At 50.5% G+C, this 13,867-nt stretch overlaps 1 protein-coding gene across 6 annotated transcripts in view; it reads left to right on the top strand.

Annotated features, from left to right (window-relative positions):
* The window catches only part of SCARB1 (scavenger receptor class B member 1), a 79,531-nt gene that overhangs the window by 61,024 nt on the left and 4,640 nt on the right, over positions 1-13,867 (top strand). For 2 of the 6 annotated variants that reach the window (XM_032654345.1, XM_032654346.1), the window contains exons 8-11: positions 1,125-1,243; positions 5,936-6,009; positions 9,471-9,522; positions 10,425-10,571. In XM_032654345.1, coding sequence (XP_032510236.1) covers positions 1,125-1,243; positions 5,936-6,009; positions 9,471-9,522; positions 10,425-10,571 — 392 coding nt within the window. The other 4 variants (XM_032654344.1, XR_004353150.1, XM_032654343.1 and 1 more) reach the window with 4 other exon arrangements.

Here is a 13,867-nt window from a genome sequence, read left to right as displayed (position 1 = left end):
GCAGGCGGACTCTCAACCACTGCGCCACCAGGGAAGCCCCGCAATTAGCCATTTTATAGTGCACAATTCAGTGACATTTAATACATTAAAACGTTGTGCAGCCACCACCACAATCTAGTTCCAGAACATTCTCATCAACCCAAAAGGAGACCCCGTACCCATTTACACTCACTCCCCATCTCTCTGCCCCGGCCCCTGTCACCGCCAGTCTGCGTTCTGTCTCTGATTTGCCGGTTCTTGATCCTCGTCAGTTTTGAGAGAGGCTTATTCTTTTCCCCATTGACTTGTTGTCCATCAGGCCTGTTGTATGTTGTCCTGAGCACACGAGCATGCATTGGTGTTTGCCTCACTTGGTCAGTTGATGGAGAGCTTCAGCCTCGGGTGTCTGGGTATGAATTTTCCACTCAGAGGGACCCAGGTCAGTCCCTGTTCTCACACGTTGGCGTCCATCCCACAGACCAGCTGCTGGGAGAGAAGGAGCAAAACAGGTGTGTCTTCTCCCCTCCCGTGGACGTTAGGGAGACCTGGCTGCAGGTGTGCACACCTGAGCATCTCTGATCATTGCCGTGTTGCCTGCAGAAGACAGTCCGGGCTGCTTGGCTTGGCGATCCAGATGCCCCTCCTCTCACCCAAGTTCAAGTCTTTCTATCCTCCACTGCCATCATTCCCCTCCAGGCGCTGTCTGCTCCATATGCACCGCGCATTTTCCCACCTCCCTGCGTTGGCTTCTGCCATCCCTTCCACCTGGAACGCCATTCCCTCACCTTCTCTGTCTGGCATCTTTGAGCCAGCTTCTTCTCCTTCCTTTGATGTCTCCTGGCAGAAGCAGCAGCTCCTATGTTACCATTCCTGTGGCACCGAGCTTGTCCCCTGCTGGGTGGGTTCCAGTTCCTGGTGCCTCTTGGGCGCTTGGTAAATATTTGCAGACTGAACGAATTCTCTCTGTCTAGTTATTGTTGTTTGCATCTTGTCATCGTCATGAGGGGGGTGCACTGCAGGCAGTGGCTGTGTTTCATCACCTACGCATCCCCTTGCCCAGCTCAGGGTGTGACAGGGGCAGGGCTCTGGATGTGCCAACATGCTGTCTTTGTCTGACATCCCCTCTCTGCCCCTCTGCCTTCTAGACGCACCCTTATTTCTCTCCCATCCTCACTTCTACAACGCTGACCCAGTCCTGGCAGAGGCAGTGTCTGGCCTCCACCCTAACCCAGAAGAGCACTCCTTGTTCCTGGACATCCACCCGGTGAGCCCCTGCCTGTCAGCCTGTGGGTGGGTGTGGGGATTTCTGTTTGGTGCACACTTGGCTTTCTCCTCTGCCCACTAGGCACCAAGCTGTTCCAGTGTGGGGGTGATGGGAAGCCTGGATTTCTTTGGCAGTGATAGCTTCTAGGCTATCAAGCCTTCAAATTTTGCCCCGACTTCATAGTGCAAGGACTTTATCTCTTTATAAGGGAATTGTCTCTATAAAAGGATTATAAGAAAGTAAATTAATTAGGAATTATCAGCCTGCAAATTAGCCAGCGGCAGCCCTCTGGCTGTGCCAACATACCATAAAGATCTTTAGGTACCACAAGAGCCTGGAACATCTTGTGGACAAACTGGGTTCTGGGGAATTTGTCCTGTGTGTTGTTTTGTCTGTGAACAGGGACCGGGAGGGTATCAGACCTGTACATGTGGCCCTCCTGTGGCCATGTTTTTACCCAGTTGCTTCTTTTCTTAGTGCCTCCGTTCACTGGAAATTTGCCCATTTGGACTCGGTGGCTTTTTATCATTGATTAAATAAGTTCTGTGGGTTTGTGGTCTCCCCCGCAGGCCTTTTTGGAAGCTCTTCTACCCGGTGCTGTTCCCTGCCGTTTTCCTTGGTTACTCCTCAGATTTTCTTAGCCGCTGACTCAATCCCCAGCCCCCAGCACTCCACCTTCTAGCTCTCTCTCTCTTTTTTTTTTTTCACTAAAAATCCAGGCTGAGACTTTCCTGGCGGTCCAGTGGTTAGGACTCTGTGCTCTCACTGCCGAGGGCGCGGGTTCAATCCCTGGTCGGGGAACTAAGATCCTGCAAGCTGTGCAGTGCGGCCGATTTAAAAAAATAAACAAAATAAAATAAAATAAATAAAAATCCAGCTAGCGAAGTCAGCTATGACTGCACACACTCCACATTCAGCAAATATTTTGAACGCTCGTTATGCTACAGGCATAATTCTAGATGCTTCCACCCACACCAACTCATTTAATTTTCACAATAATCTGAGAGGTGGGCATTGCTATTCCCATTTTACAGACGGGGAAACTGTAGCCCAAATAGGTTAAGTGCTACAGCTAGTAAATGGGATTCTTGGCTCCATAAAGGAAAGGTCTGTTCTGTCTTGTTAATCGCTTGGATTCTAGTAGTTACCACAGAAGTACTAGTATCTCAGTAAATATGGGTTTGATTTACTGAGATATTAGTGCTTGAGCGTGAGTAAGGGATGAGGCCGAATTCAAACATAGGTCTTCTTTGTTTTGTTTTTTTTTGCGGTACGCGGGCCTCTCACTGTTGTGGCCTCTCCCATTGCGGAGCACAGGCTCCGGACGCGCAGGCTCAGCGGCCATGGCTCACGGGCCCAGCCGCTCTGCGGCATGCGGGATCTTCCCGGACCGGGGCACGAACCCGTGTCCCCTGCATCGGCAGACGGACTCCCAACCACTGCGCCACCAGGGAAGCCCCATATGTCTGTTTTTTAAAAAAATTAACATACTTTCATTTTTGTTTGTTTGGCTGTACCATGCGGCATATGGGATCTTAGTTCCCCGACCAGGGATCGAACCGGCACCCCCTGCAGTGGAAGTGCTGATTCTTAACCACTGGACCGCTAGGGAAGTCCTTACTCTGGTTTTTAGAATAGTTTTAGGCCTACAGAAAAACTGAGCAGAAAATACAGAGAGTTCGCAGACATCGTTTTCCCCGGCACGAAATTTGTCGCAGTCGATGAAAGAACGTTATTATTAACTATAGTCCATAGCTTACATTAGGCTTCATTCTGTGTGGATCAGGTTTATGGGTTTTGACAAATGCATCATGACCTGTATCCACCATTACAGTCTCCTACAGAATGGTTTCGCTGCCTTAAAAATCCCGTGTGTTCTACCCATTTATCCCCCTCCTACCTTCACTCCCATCCAACCTTTGGCAGTGACTGACCTTTTACCGTCTCTGTAGTTTTGCCTTTTCCAGAACGTCATGTAGTTGGAACCATAGAGTATGTAGCCTTTTTTTAAAAATTGAAGTATAGTTGACGTACCATATTATACAAGTGACAGGTGTGTAATGTAGTGATTCAGTTTTTAAAGGGTATAGTCCATTTACAGTTATTTAAAACATTGGCTGTACGAACAGTTGTTTTAATGCCCACTACGTTCTGTCCTGTATTAATATGTAGTTAATTAAGTGGGTATTAGTGAATTGAGTTGATAGTAATTTATTAATATGAATCTATTGCGTGCTCTATGTTAAATTCATTCTTTATTGTTAGTTGTGTTAAGGCTTTTCCATACTGTCTTAAACTTTGAACCAGTTTTTAAAAGGCTTTTATTATAAAGCTAACAAACGGTTTTCCACTTTCTCTTTTAGTTCATCCACTTCACTGCTTCTCTCTCCTCTCTTTCTCTCTCTCTGCTGGCTTCTGGGCATTCCAGCAGGAGCAAGATCTTTTCTCTGTTCTCGCTGGTGACTTGCATTGTACTGTATGGATTTTCTCTTTTTTGCCCACATTGAGAGAGAAACAGTTAAGTTTGGGAGGCTGGGGAGATGCAAACAGCTGTTTTGCAGCAGCGTATCAGCTGACGCAGAAGTAGACTTCTACTTCTCATTTCAGGTCAGGGGCAGACGGGGAGAGGAAGTGGCCTTGGATTTTGTTGTCGATTTGGGGAGGATGGTCATGGGGTCGATTTGCTGATTTCTGATCTCATTAGCCCGGAAAACAGAATGCCTGCTGGAAGCGGCTTCTCTGGTGCCTTCTTTCCTGCTCCTGAAACCGGTGTGTGTGTGTGTGTGTGTGTGTGTGTGTGTGTGTGTGTGTGTGTGTGTGGTGACAGACGTGGGCTCACGAGTCCAAGTTTCTGTTCTGAGATTGCGGGGTGGTGGGGGACAGGCGGGGCTTTGCCCAAGAAGAGGGGGCTGGACAGTCAAGGAAGGAAGGAGACACATTTCCTGGAGAAGGAAGTGGCCTGAGTGGAGACCCCAGAATGTAGAGTCTAGAAAGCAGGATGTGTCGGGTCTCCAAGATCACCCCCAAGTTGGAGGATTTGCTAGGAGGACTCCCAGGACCCAGCATATGGTGGTACCCACAGCGGTGATGTATTGCAGTGAAAGACACAAGGCACAGTCAGCAAAGAGAAAAGCACATGGGGTGAAGTCTGGGGGAACCAGGCACAGGCTCCCTGAGCCCTCTCCCAGGGGCGTCACAGAAGACAGCCTTCATTCCCCGTGTGAGGTGTCCTCTACCAGGGACACCCAGTAGAGACTTAGTGCCCAGGATTCTTACTGGGGATGGTCATATAGGCGCCGTCTACCTGGCACAGACCGAAATTCCGGACTCCCAGAAGGAAATCAGGTGTCCGCATAAACCACAGTGTTTGTACAAACTGTCCTGGTACAGTGAGCCCCTCTCATCTGTCAGGGAGAGGTGGGAGCCCTCCTGAAATCCAGGATCGCAGACGCCAGCCAGGGACAGCCTTGCTAGCAGGGCAGCCTCACCCCTGCTGGCTCTTTTGCACATGCGTGATCTCACTCCCGTCCCACCGGGCTCTCAAGTTCAAACTCTCCCCCGTCCTGGGAGCATGGCCTTTGGCCAGTTGCTCTGTGCCCTTGGGGTCCCAAAGGACCTCAGGATGCCAGGCTATATTGGAAGATAATGCCCTCTCCCACTGGGGTATGTGATAACAACACAGCATTTATGGCTCTGAGTGTGGCTGTCTTGCATCCCTTATTTTGCCCTTGCAGAAACCCTGTGAGATGGGCAGAGTTGTCTCCACTTTCCAGATGAGAAGAGTCTCAGCTAAGAAGCAGCAGTCTGTCCTCAAACCTAGGTTCCTTTCCACTCTCATTTCCTGACATCATTCTGGAAGCACCTTCCTGGTTTTGGTCCTATATGTGTGTCACTTTTTGTGTTATTGACTTACTACTTAAAAAAAAAAAAACTCATCCAAAGAAAAAGAAAATTCCTGCACAAAGGAAGCTTTCTATCATGACCTCAAATCGGAAATTAAAAATGTCTCTACATAGGGAATTCTCTGGCGGTCCAGTGGTTAGGGCTCTGCGCTTCCACAGCAGGGGGCGCGGGTTCGATCCCTGTTCCCGCAAGCTGTGCAGCGCAGCCAAAGAAAAAAAAATCTCCAAGTAAAGAACGCAAAATATCACTAGGCTCTCTGTAAAATACCGTCGCCTGCCCTTGGCACGAGCCTGAGGCCAGCTCTGTTGAAATGGAGATCGGGTGGAGGTGTATTGCAGAGGCACTAGGGGCCCAGCAAGCTCCCTGCAGACTTTCTCTTTGAGACGCTGGTGGGGAGGGAATGGGGGGTGAATGGAGAAGAGAGTGACTTTATTAACATGTAAATCTATTTTATTTTATTTGGAGGCTGGAGGGAGGGGCGATGACTGGGAAACGTCCTTCTGCACTGGGGGATGCGTCATGCAAGAGAACAGATGGAAAGGGTTAGTTCTTTTTCCATCCAGAGCGAGCCTGGCTCACCAGAGGGGATCCCTCGAGGTTGTGGACATAAGAGCCATTTGGGGAACATGTGTTTACCCATCAGGGCTTTGAATGGGTAGCGGAAGCCCCATCGGATGGGCAGTTCATTTGGGATACGCACCCTCTTGAGCGTGACCAGGGAGAGGGCTGTCTGAAGGGGTCCCCAGGGCTCCAGGGAGGCCGGGCCCCTCACTGCTCTTGTTACTGCAGGTCACCGGAATCCCCATGAACTGCTCTGTGAAACTGCAGCTGAGCCTCTACATTAAGTCTGTGAAAGGCATCGGGTGAGTGGGGTCTGGGAGCCCCGGGCTGCCTTGCTGTTGAGAGATCAGGGACTCGGGACTCTGGCCATGTCCTTGGGAACCTGGCATCTGGGGAGAGAGATGGTCCTTCGGGATATGGAATCTGGTCCCTGCCCCTTGAACCCCTGAGGGGGGTCTTAGCTCTCAGCCGAGCCCAAACTGCATCCTGACATCCCTGCCCTGTACTCTCTTGACATTTGTCCCCCAAATTAGCCAGACTCTTCCATCCAAGCTGTTTCCCATTCGACAGAGTAGCAAAAATTAAATCCTGCCAAAACCAAGTGTTTGTAAGTGGAAACTTAGCGAACAGTCTTCTGAAGTGAGACCGTTCACTTGATGGGAGGAATTCTTTAAGGACCGGTTTTCTTTTTCTTTTTCTTTTTTTTTTTTTGAGTTGGTTTTCAGTAACCGCTTTATCAAGATTTAATTCACACAGTATAAAACTCACCCTTTAAAAGTGCACAATTTGGTGATTTGTAGGACATTCACAGAGCTGGGCAGCATCACCCCAATCAATTTTGAAACATTTCCATCCACCCCCTCAAAAGAAACCCCACACCCTTTAGCAGTCACTGCCCATTTCCCCCGCCCCAGGCAACCCTTAATTTACTTTCTGTTCCTGTGGACTTACCTATTCTGGCCATATCGTGTGAATAGAATTATATAATACGTGTCTGGCTTTTTTCACTTAACATGATGTTTTCAAGGTTCATCCATGTTGTGGCCTGTGTCACTGCTTCATTCCATTTTATGGCTGAATAACATTCCATTGCATGGAAAGACCATGTTTTTATTCATCAGTTGATGGACATTTGGGTTGTTTCTCCTTTTTGGCCATTATGAATAGTGCCGCTTTGAATATTTAAAGTTTCTGTGTGGATGTATGTTTTCTCTTGGGTAGATACCTTGCAGCAGAATTGCTGGGTCATATGGTGACTCTATGTTTAAGAGTTTCAGGAGCTGCCAGACTGGTTTCCAGGGCGGCTGCGACATTTTACACTCCCACCAGCAGCGTGGGAGGTGCCAGTGTCTCTACATCCTTGCCAGCTCTTGTTATAACATCGAGTTAGGATAGAGCTGGGTGAGGGAGCACACTGGTCGTTACGTCAGGGTCTGTACTTCTTCATTTAAAAAAGTTTTTTTGGTCGCACTGTGTGGCATGCGGGATCTTAGTTCCCCAACCAGGGATCGAACCGGTGTCCCCTGCCTTGGAAGCACGGAGTCTTAACCTCTGGACCACCAGGGAAGTCCCCTGTACTTCTTAGCATATTTGAAATAGTTTCATTAAAAAAAAAAAATTCCCCCAGAAAGAGTCCTGGGCTGCAGGAATGTGAGCATCTGTTTGGCTTTGTGAGATGCCTCTCAGCTGGAAAGAATAACACTTTGAGCTGGTGAGCATGTCAGTGCAGCTCATCCTTACTCCCCCACTAGCTTTTCATTTTTACATTTTGAGGCTGCTCAGGGAGTTTGTTCCTGAAGTGTTTGTGGCTGGTGAAACGGCCCCACGCGTGCATTAGGTGTCTGCTGCCCAGACTTGAGCTCCACAGGGCTCCCGTCCCTCAGTGCCTGGTCTGCTAACTTGGATGTGCGGGGCCGGCAGGTGACTAAGTGGAACCCGTGGGGATGGGACCGAGGGCCAGCCTCTGTCCGGCACCAGGGCCCGTGCACTCAGTGTGGCCACATCCTATGCATTTGCAAATGCATTTTTCAAAATCTGGATGTTAACACACATTTCACCTGTTGGGAGTTCATTCAGATTTTTGACAAATGCTGCTCAAGCCAGCAGTCTATCTGGGTGGCTGGATTCTGCCTGCTGGTGGCCCTGAGCCACCACCCTGATGTCTCTGGGCCTCTGTGTTCCCATCTGTTCGGAACCAAGGCCACACAGCTGCCTGGCTGCCCCTGTGGGCTGGGGCGGTGGTCTCAAGGGCGGTGGTCCAACAGCAGTGCTTATCAGCATCTCCCAGGGCTGTTGAGGAAGCCGTGTGGGAAAAGTCTGGAGACACCACCGCCCGCCCGGAAGCAGAGCTGTCTAGCTGTGACTTGTCTGAGGAACTTTTGTGCCGTTTGCTCACAAGATAAAGGCAGCAGGGTTGCACACTCTGTGCATGCAGTTGACATCAGTTCTTACAAACTCAGATTAAAGAGGCCGAAGTGAAGGGGATGCGCCATTGTATTTGCAGAGCGTTCTCCGTGTCTGTCTCCTCTGTAGGTGGTACGGTGTAAATTCATTTCACTGAACGGTACTCTACTGAATAAGCGCTTTTTGAGAATTGTGATTGAGGATTTTGACCTTCTGTGCTGACTCTGGTGCCTGTCCCCTGAGAGGGTGCCAGCTCCCCTCCAGCTGCGCCTTCTTTAAGCAGACCCAGGAATGGTGAAGTTACAGAATATTTGTTTGTCCAGTTGTTTGCTGGCATTTGACAACAAGGCAACAATAATAAACATCGAGCGCTGTATGTTTTTTTTTTTTTTTTTTGGCTGTGCCACACGGCTTGTGGGATTTCATTTCCCTGACCAGGGATTGAACCCAGGTCACAGCAGTGAAAGCCCAGAATCCTAACCACTAGGCCACCAGGGAACTCCCCTAGAGCACTTTTTATATGCTGGGTATTTTTCATGGTGTCGCGTTCCGTCCTCACTAGAGCCCTGTGAGGAGTTCCATTATAATCCCCATTTTACAGAGGAGGAACAGAGAGGGTAAGTAGTATGGCCAAGGTCACACAGCTATCTAGTAGCTGACTGTGTCGGGGGTCCCCAAGACCACTCTCGGGTTTGATGATTCACTGGGAAGACTCAGGGGACCCAGCATGTAGTTAATAGTCACGGCTGTGATTTACTACAGAGAAAGGATACAAAACATAATTGGCAAAGGGAAAAGGTTCACGGGGTGGAGTCTGGGGAAACCAGGCACAGGCTTCTAGAGCCCTCTCCCAGGAGGGTCACACCAGGACACGCTTCATTTCCCCAGTGACAAGTTGTGACAACATGTGTGAAATGTCCCCTACCAGAGATGCCCAGTAGAAACTCAGCACCCAGGGTGTTTACTGGGGGCTGGTCACGTAGGCGCCTTCTGCTTGGCATGGACCCAGATTCCAGACTCCCCAAAGGAAAGCAAGTGATCAGCATAAACCGTGCTGTTTGTTGGCTGGGCGTATTGCCATCCGGAATAAAATTGGGATTCTGTTTCTAAAAAAGAACAAATGGATATCAGCTAGGTCCCTGGCAGCCCCTCCACGTAAGAATTTTTCATTTAAAAAGATATTGTTGGGTTGTCAGGTTGCGCCCCGTCAGGAGATGCCCATTGCTCAAGCCCATGCCGATCAAGTTGCTGCAGCATCAAATCCCCCCTGACCCTGGGGCTTCCGATCACAGGTCCAGAGCTGTCTGATCTAAGACACCCCGTCATAACTTCTCACTTGCTTGGTCTCGCTTATTTCCAGACAAACTGGGAAGATCGAGCCGGTGATCCTGCCACTGATGTGGTTTGGAGAGGTAAGGCTGCTTCCCTCTCCCCGGGTACTGGGCACCCGGGGGCGTGGTGTCTCATGCCTCAGTGAGGAGTTGATGTGGGCATTTGGGGCAGGAGGCTGTGTGCGGTGGAGACGCTGGGCTGGGGTAGCTGGACTGAGTAATGCAGAACCATCTGTTAGAAACTTCGCCCTCTCCGAGCACTTTATGTCAGTTATCCCACTGGGTTGAAAGGATCACACGAGATGAGGAACACAGGAGCTGCATGAAACTGTAAAGTCCCTGGTCAGGGTGTAAAATAATTTTGTTAACGCACATGGCCCCTTCTCCTGAGATGAAGGGAAGTTGGTTTTCAGGGTGTCAACTTTTTATTGAAATTTCTTCTCTCCCAGCTTTTCAGGGTTCCTTCTGGCTTAGCTCGTTTTAAATCAGGGTGAGCTAACCGCTGGAACAGACAGTCTCCAAATGTCAAGTTCACTTCCCACTCACATCACAGTCTGATGGGGGGCAGGCGGAGCTCTGCTCCACGCAGACATTCAGGGACACCCAGGCTCCTTCCATCTTCTGGTCCTGCCCTCTTGGAGATCTTCAGAATCCGTCTCCATTCAGTAAATTGGGAAAGAGATGGAGAGACTCATATGGGAGCCAGGCGTGGAAGTTGCAGCATCACTGTGCCCCCATCCCATTGGCCAGAACAAGTCATATGGGCCTGCCTAGCTGCAAGGGAGTCTGGGAAATGTAGTCCTGTTGTGTGGCCCCAGAGGAAATAAGAGGCATGGCTGGCTCCATCCATCGCATGCTTTGGCCAGTGGGCTTGAGATGGGAAAGGGGTTGGGGGACGGAGGGGTGTGGTGTGGGGTGGCGTCTGCACCCTCAGCCCACAGTACGTGGCACCAGTCCATTTGTTTATCCTTCTCCTTCGCCAGAGCGGGGCAATGGAGGGTGAGACCCTTCAGACGTTCTACAGCCAGCTGGTGTTGATGCCCAAGGTGCTGCATTATGCCCAGTACGTGCTCCTTGCCCTGGGCTGCGTCCTGCTGCTCATCCCCATCGTCTACCAAATCCGGAGCCAAGTAGGTGGCGGCCAGAGCCTGGCCGGGGCCGAGTGGCCCCTTGCTTGCTTGCCTGGGGGAAGGAGGGGCTCAGATCAGATCCCCCAGCAGCCCCTTCCTGCTGTGCCCACGGACACCTTCAGCCTGCAGCCCACCTCGGGCGGCAGTCCTAGGTCTCCGCCTGGGCTGGGGAGCTGTTGCTGCATCCTTGCTTCTCTTGCATGTTCTGTTACCACTTCTCTGCCTGTTCTGGGAGGCCTGGGGACCCTCCCTTGGAGGGGCTGCAGGTGGTTTTGGATCATGAGACCTGGTACTTGAATGGTTCATTCTTCAAGTCAGCAGCTGCTGGCTTTCAGGCTCTGGCAGGTACAGGGATACGACAGTGAACAAGGCAGTTGCTACTCCCGGGAGAAGGGGGGTGCGGGGACTGGCATTCTAGTTGGAAAGACAGGTGGAAACCAAGTAAATAAACAGAAGAGATGATTTCACCGATGATAATAGAAAATGTGATGGGCTTAGGGCAGTGCTGTCCGATACGAATACAACATGAGCCACGTGTGTGATTTTACATTTAAATTTTCTAATAGCCACCTTAAGTAAAAGGGAATTAATTTTAATCATATCTTTTATTTAACCCGAATATATCCAAAATATCAATATTACCATGTCCACGTGTAATCAATATAAAAAATATAAATTTTTTACATTTTCTTTCTGGTTAAGTCTTTGGAATCCGGTGTGTATTTTACATTTACATCAGGTCTTGACTGGGACCCGCCCCTTTTCAAAGCCTCAACGGCCATATGTGGCTACCAAGTTGGACACCACAGCATCCAAGGGCGTTGGCGACAACTACAGAGATAATGTCAGAAAAGGTTTCTCGGAAGAGGTTGAATTTAAGCTTAGAAGTGAATGCTCAGCACAGAGTCAGGGAAAGAGTGCTCCGGGTGGAGGAGTGGCCAGTGCAAAGGCTCTGAGGCAGGGGTGGGTGAGGTGTGTTGGAGGCTCCCGTAGGGCCAGGGTGGCTGGAGGGGAGCGGGCATGGGGGCAGCGGGGGAGGAGGTGGTGTCTGAGAGGCCGACGTAGGTCATGCCTGGTCCTGTAATGCAGGGTGAGCAGCTTGGAACTGATTCTGGGGGTGACGGGAAGCTGTTGGAAGCTGTAAAGGAGAGGAGTGACTGGGTCAGTTAACGTGTGGCCGCTTGGTCTTCAGATGGGAGAGCGGAAGCAGGGGGACCAGTGAAGAGGCCCAGGTGAGCGAGGATGGTGGCTTGGACCAGGATAGGAGCAGGTATTTGGGGGAAGGGAGCACAGATGGAGAAGAGCCCTGAAGAGCCAGCCCTGGGGCATCTACCATTCAGAGGCAGGAAAAAGAGGGGGCGACAACAAATACCCCCCTTTTTTTGGCTGCGTTGTGCGGCATGCAGGATCTTAGTTCCCCAAATAGGAATCGAACCCATGCCCCTTGCAGTGGAAGTGCATAGTCTTAGCCACTGGACCACCAGGGAAGTTCCAACAAATACACCTTCTTGATTTGGCATCATTCATTCATTCATGGCATTCACTGACACCTTCACAGCTTATTGGGGGCGTCACTGTGCACAGTTTTGGGGATACAGACATGAGTAGGATGTGAGGTCTGGAGACCAGGGGGCTTTAAGCAAGTTACTGCCGTCACATGGTGACAAGGCCTGTGGATGCAAGGCCCCCGGGGCAGCGAGGACGGGTGGGCAGCTACCTGGTGGACAGGGGACACTGCTCAGTGGCAGGGAGTCTTGAAAGGCCATTTTGTATCCATGAACCAGAACCTCCCCCCTCCGGTGCCCCCTGCCCGCCGAGTTGTCCTGGAGCCACAGGCCTCAGCCTCGGTCGGGGGCTGCCCAGCTCCCCTGCTGCCCCTCGGGCCACCTGCAACGCCTGCTTTCTTGCTTTAGCTCCAGCAAACAGCTTTTCTCTTTTTCCTCTTCCTCGTAGGCAGCTCGCATGCTCACTTGCTAAACTTGCTTGCTTGTTTGCTGGGGCGAGGATAAGCCTTTCCAGGCTCTTAGCCTGGGCTTTCAGACCCTTAACCTGATTTCCCTTCCAAATTCCCAGTCCTTTGGGGGAAAAGATTTGCATTGGTGTGAGGGTACCAGGGCCTCTGGTGTTTTGAGCCCCCAGTGAACGTTGGGGGCCCGGTCCTCTGTCACCGCCCCAGCCAGAGCAGAAGGGAACTACCTAGGGTTTTTGGAACGAATCGTGCTGGGAGGACAGAGGGGCCAGAAGCCCTAGCCCCCAACCCGTGGATGCCTCCCTGGGGCCAGCATCACCGTGGGTTTCCAGGAGTGAGGGCCAGGGGAACAGCGGTGAGGGGCTGGACCAGACAGCCTCTGCCCTCTGTCTCTCCTAATGGTCCGTCAGAAGGGGGAGGGGGAAGACGGTGAGGATGCACAATGGGAAAGCTTCCCTGCTTCACATCCCCCATCCGTGTCCCCCAAATCCGATAAGGATATCATCGTCTCTACTGACCGTGGTTGAGGCACCCTCCCCGCAGGTTTTGCTGGAGGCCCAGTCGTTGAAATTTATCCCATTATGTATTTTTTGGTTTAGCAGGGGTTAGGCCTTACGTGTTTTTATGTATCTGTCCTGAGAGGGGAGAAAAAAAGAAGAAAAAAAAAAGAATGGCATGTCGTTAAACTCAACGTATCTTAATTTCTCTTCAAAGACATTTTTTCTTGTCAAGTCATTCTTGAAAGAAAAATATTTTTTTTAGACAGAAATGTCGCTGTTTCTGGTCGATTTAAAATGCCACCCACTAGCTCAGTCAGTGGAGCGTGAGACTCTTAAAATGCTACTTGCTCAACTCCCTGAGTCTCGGCCAATCCACCTTGCCCAGCACGGCCCATCTCCCCTCCGTGATTCGGCTTAAATTTTCAGGCTGACAAACCCTTTCCAGCTCAGCTTCCCCGTCTGACCCAGCGTGTTTCCTGAATATGCTCGTATTTCTGTCTTCGGTGAAAGACACCATCTCTCCCCAAGTCTCAGCCAGCTCCAGTCATTAATGGTGGTTGGACTCTAGAATTCTGTACCCCACCCTCTGCTTTTTGAAAATCGGAGAACCGTGTAAAAACCGTGTGTATTCAGCTGCAACGTCAACTATAAATTAGCTTGGTTATCTTCTAGGAGAAGTGCTATTTATTTTGGAGTAGTAGTAAAAAGGGCTCAAAGGATAAGGAGGCCATTCAGGCCTATTCTGAATCCCTGATGACATCAGCTCCCAAGGGGACTGTACTGCAAGAAGCAAGACTGTAGGTGGGTACCAGGTAACACCTCTCGCC

Source organism: Phocoena sinus, chromosome 14 (assembly GCF_008692025.1).
Source record: "Phocoena sinus isolate mPhoSin1 chromosome 14, mPhoSin1.pri, whole genome shotgun sequence".
Lineage (NCBI taxonomy): Eukaryota > Metazoa > Chordata > Mammalia > Artiodactyla > Phocoenidae > Phocoena > Phocoena sinus.
This window is presented reverse-complemented; position numbering and strand designations above follow the sequence as displayed.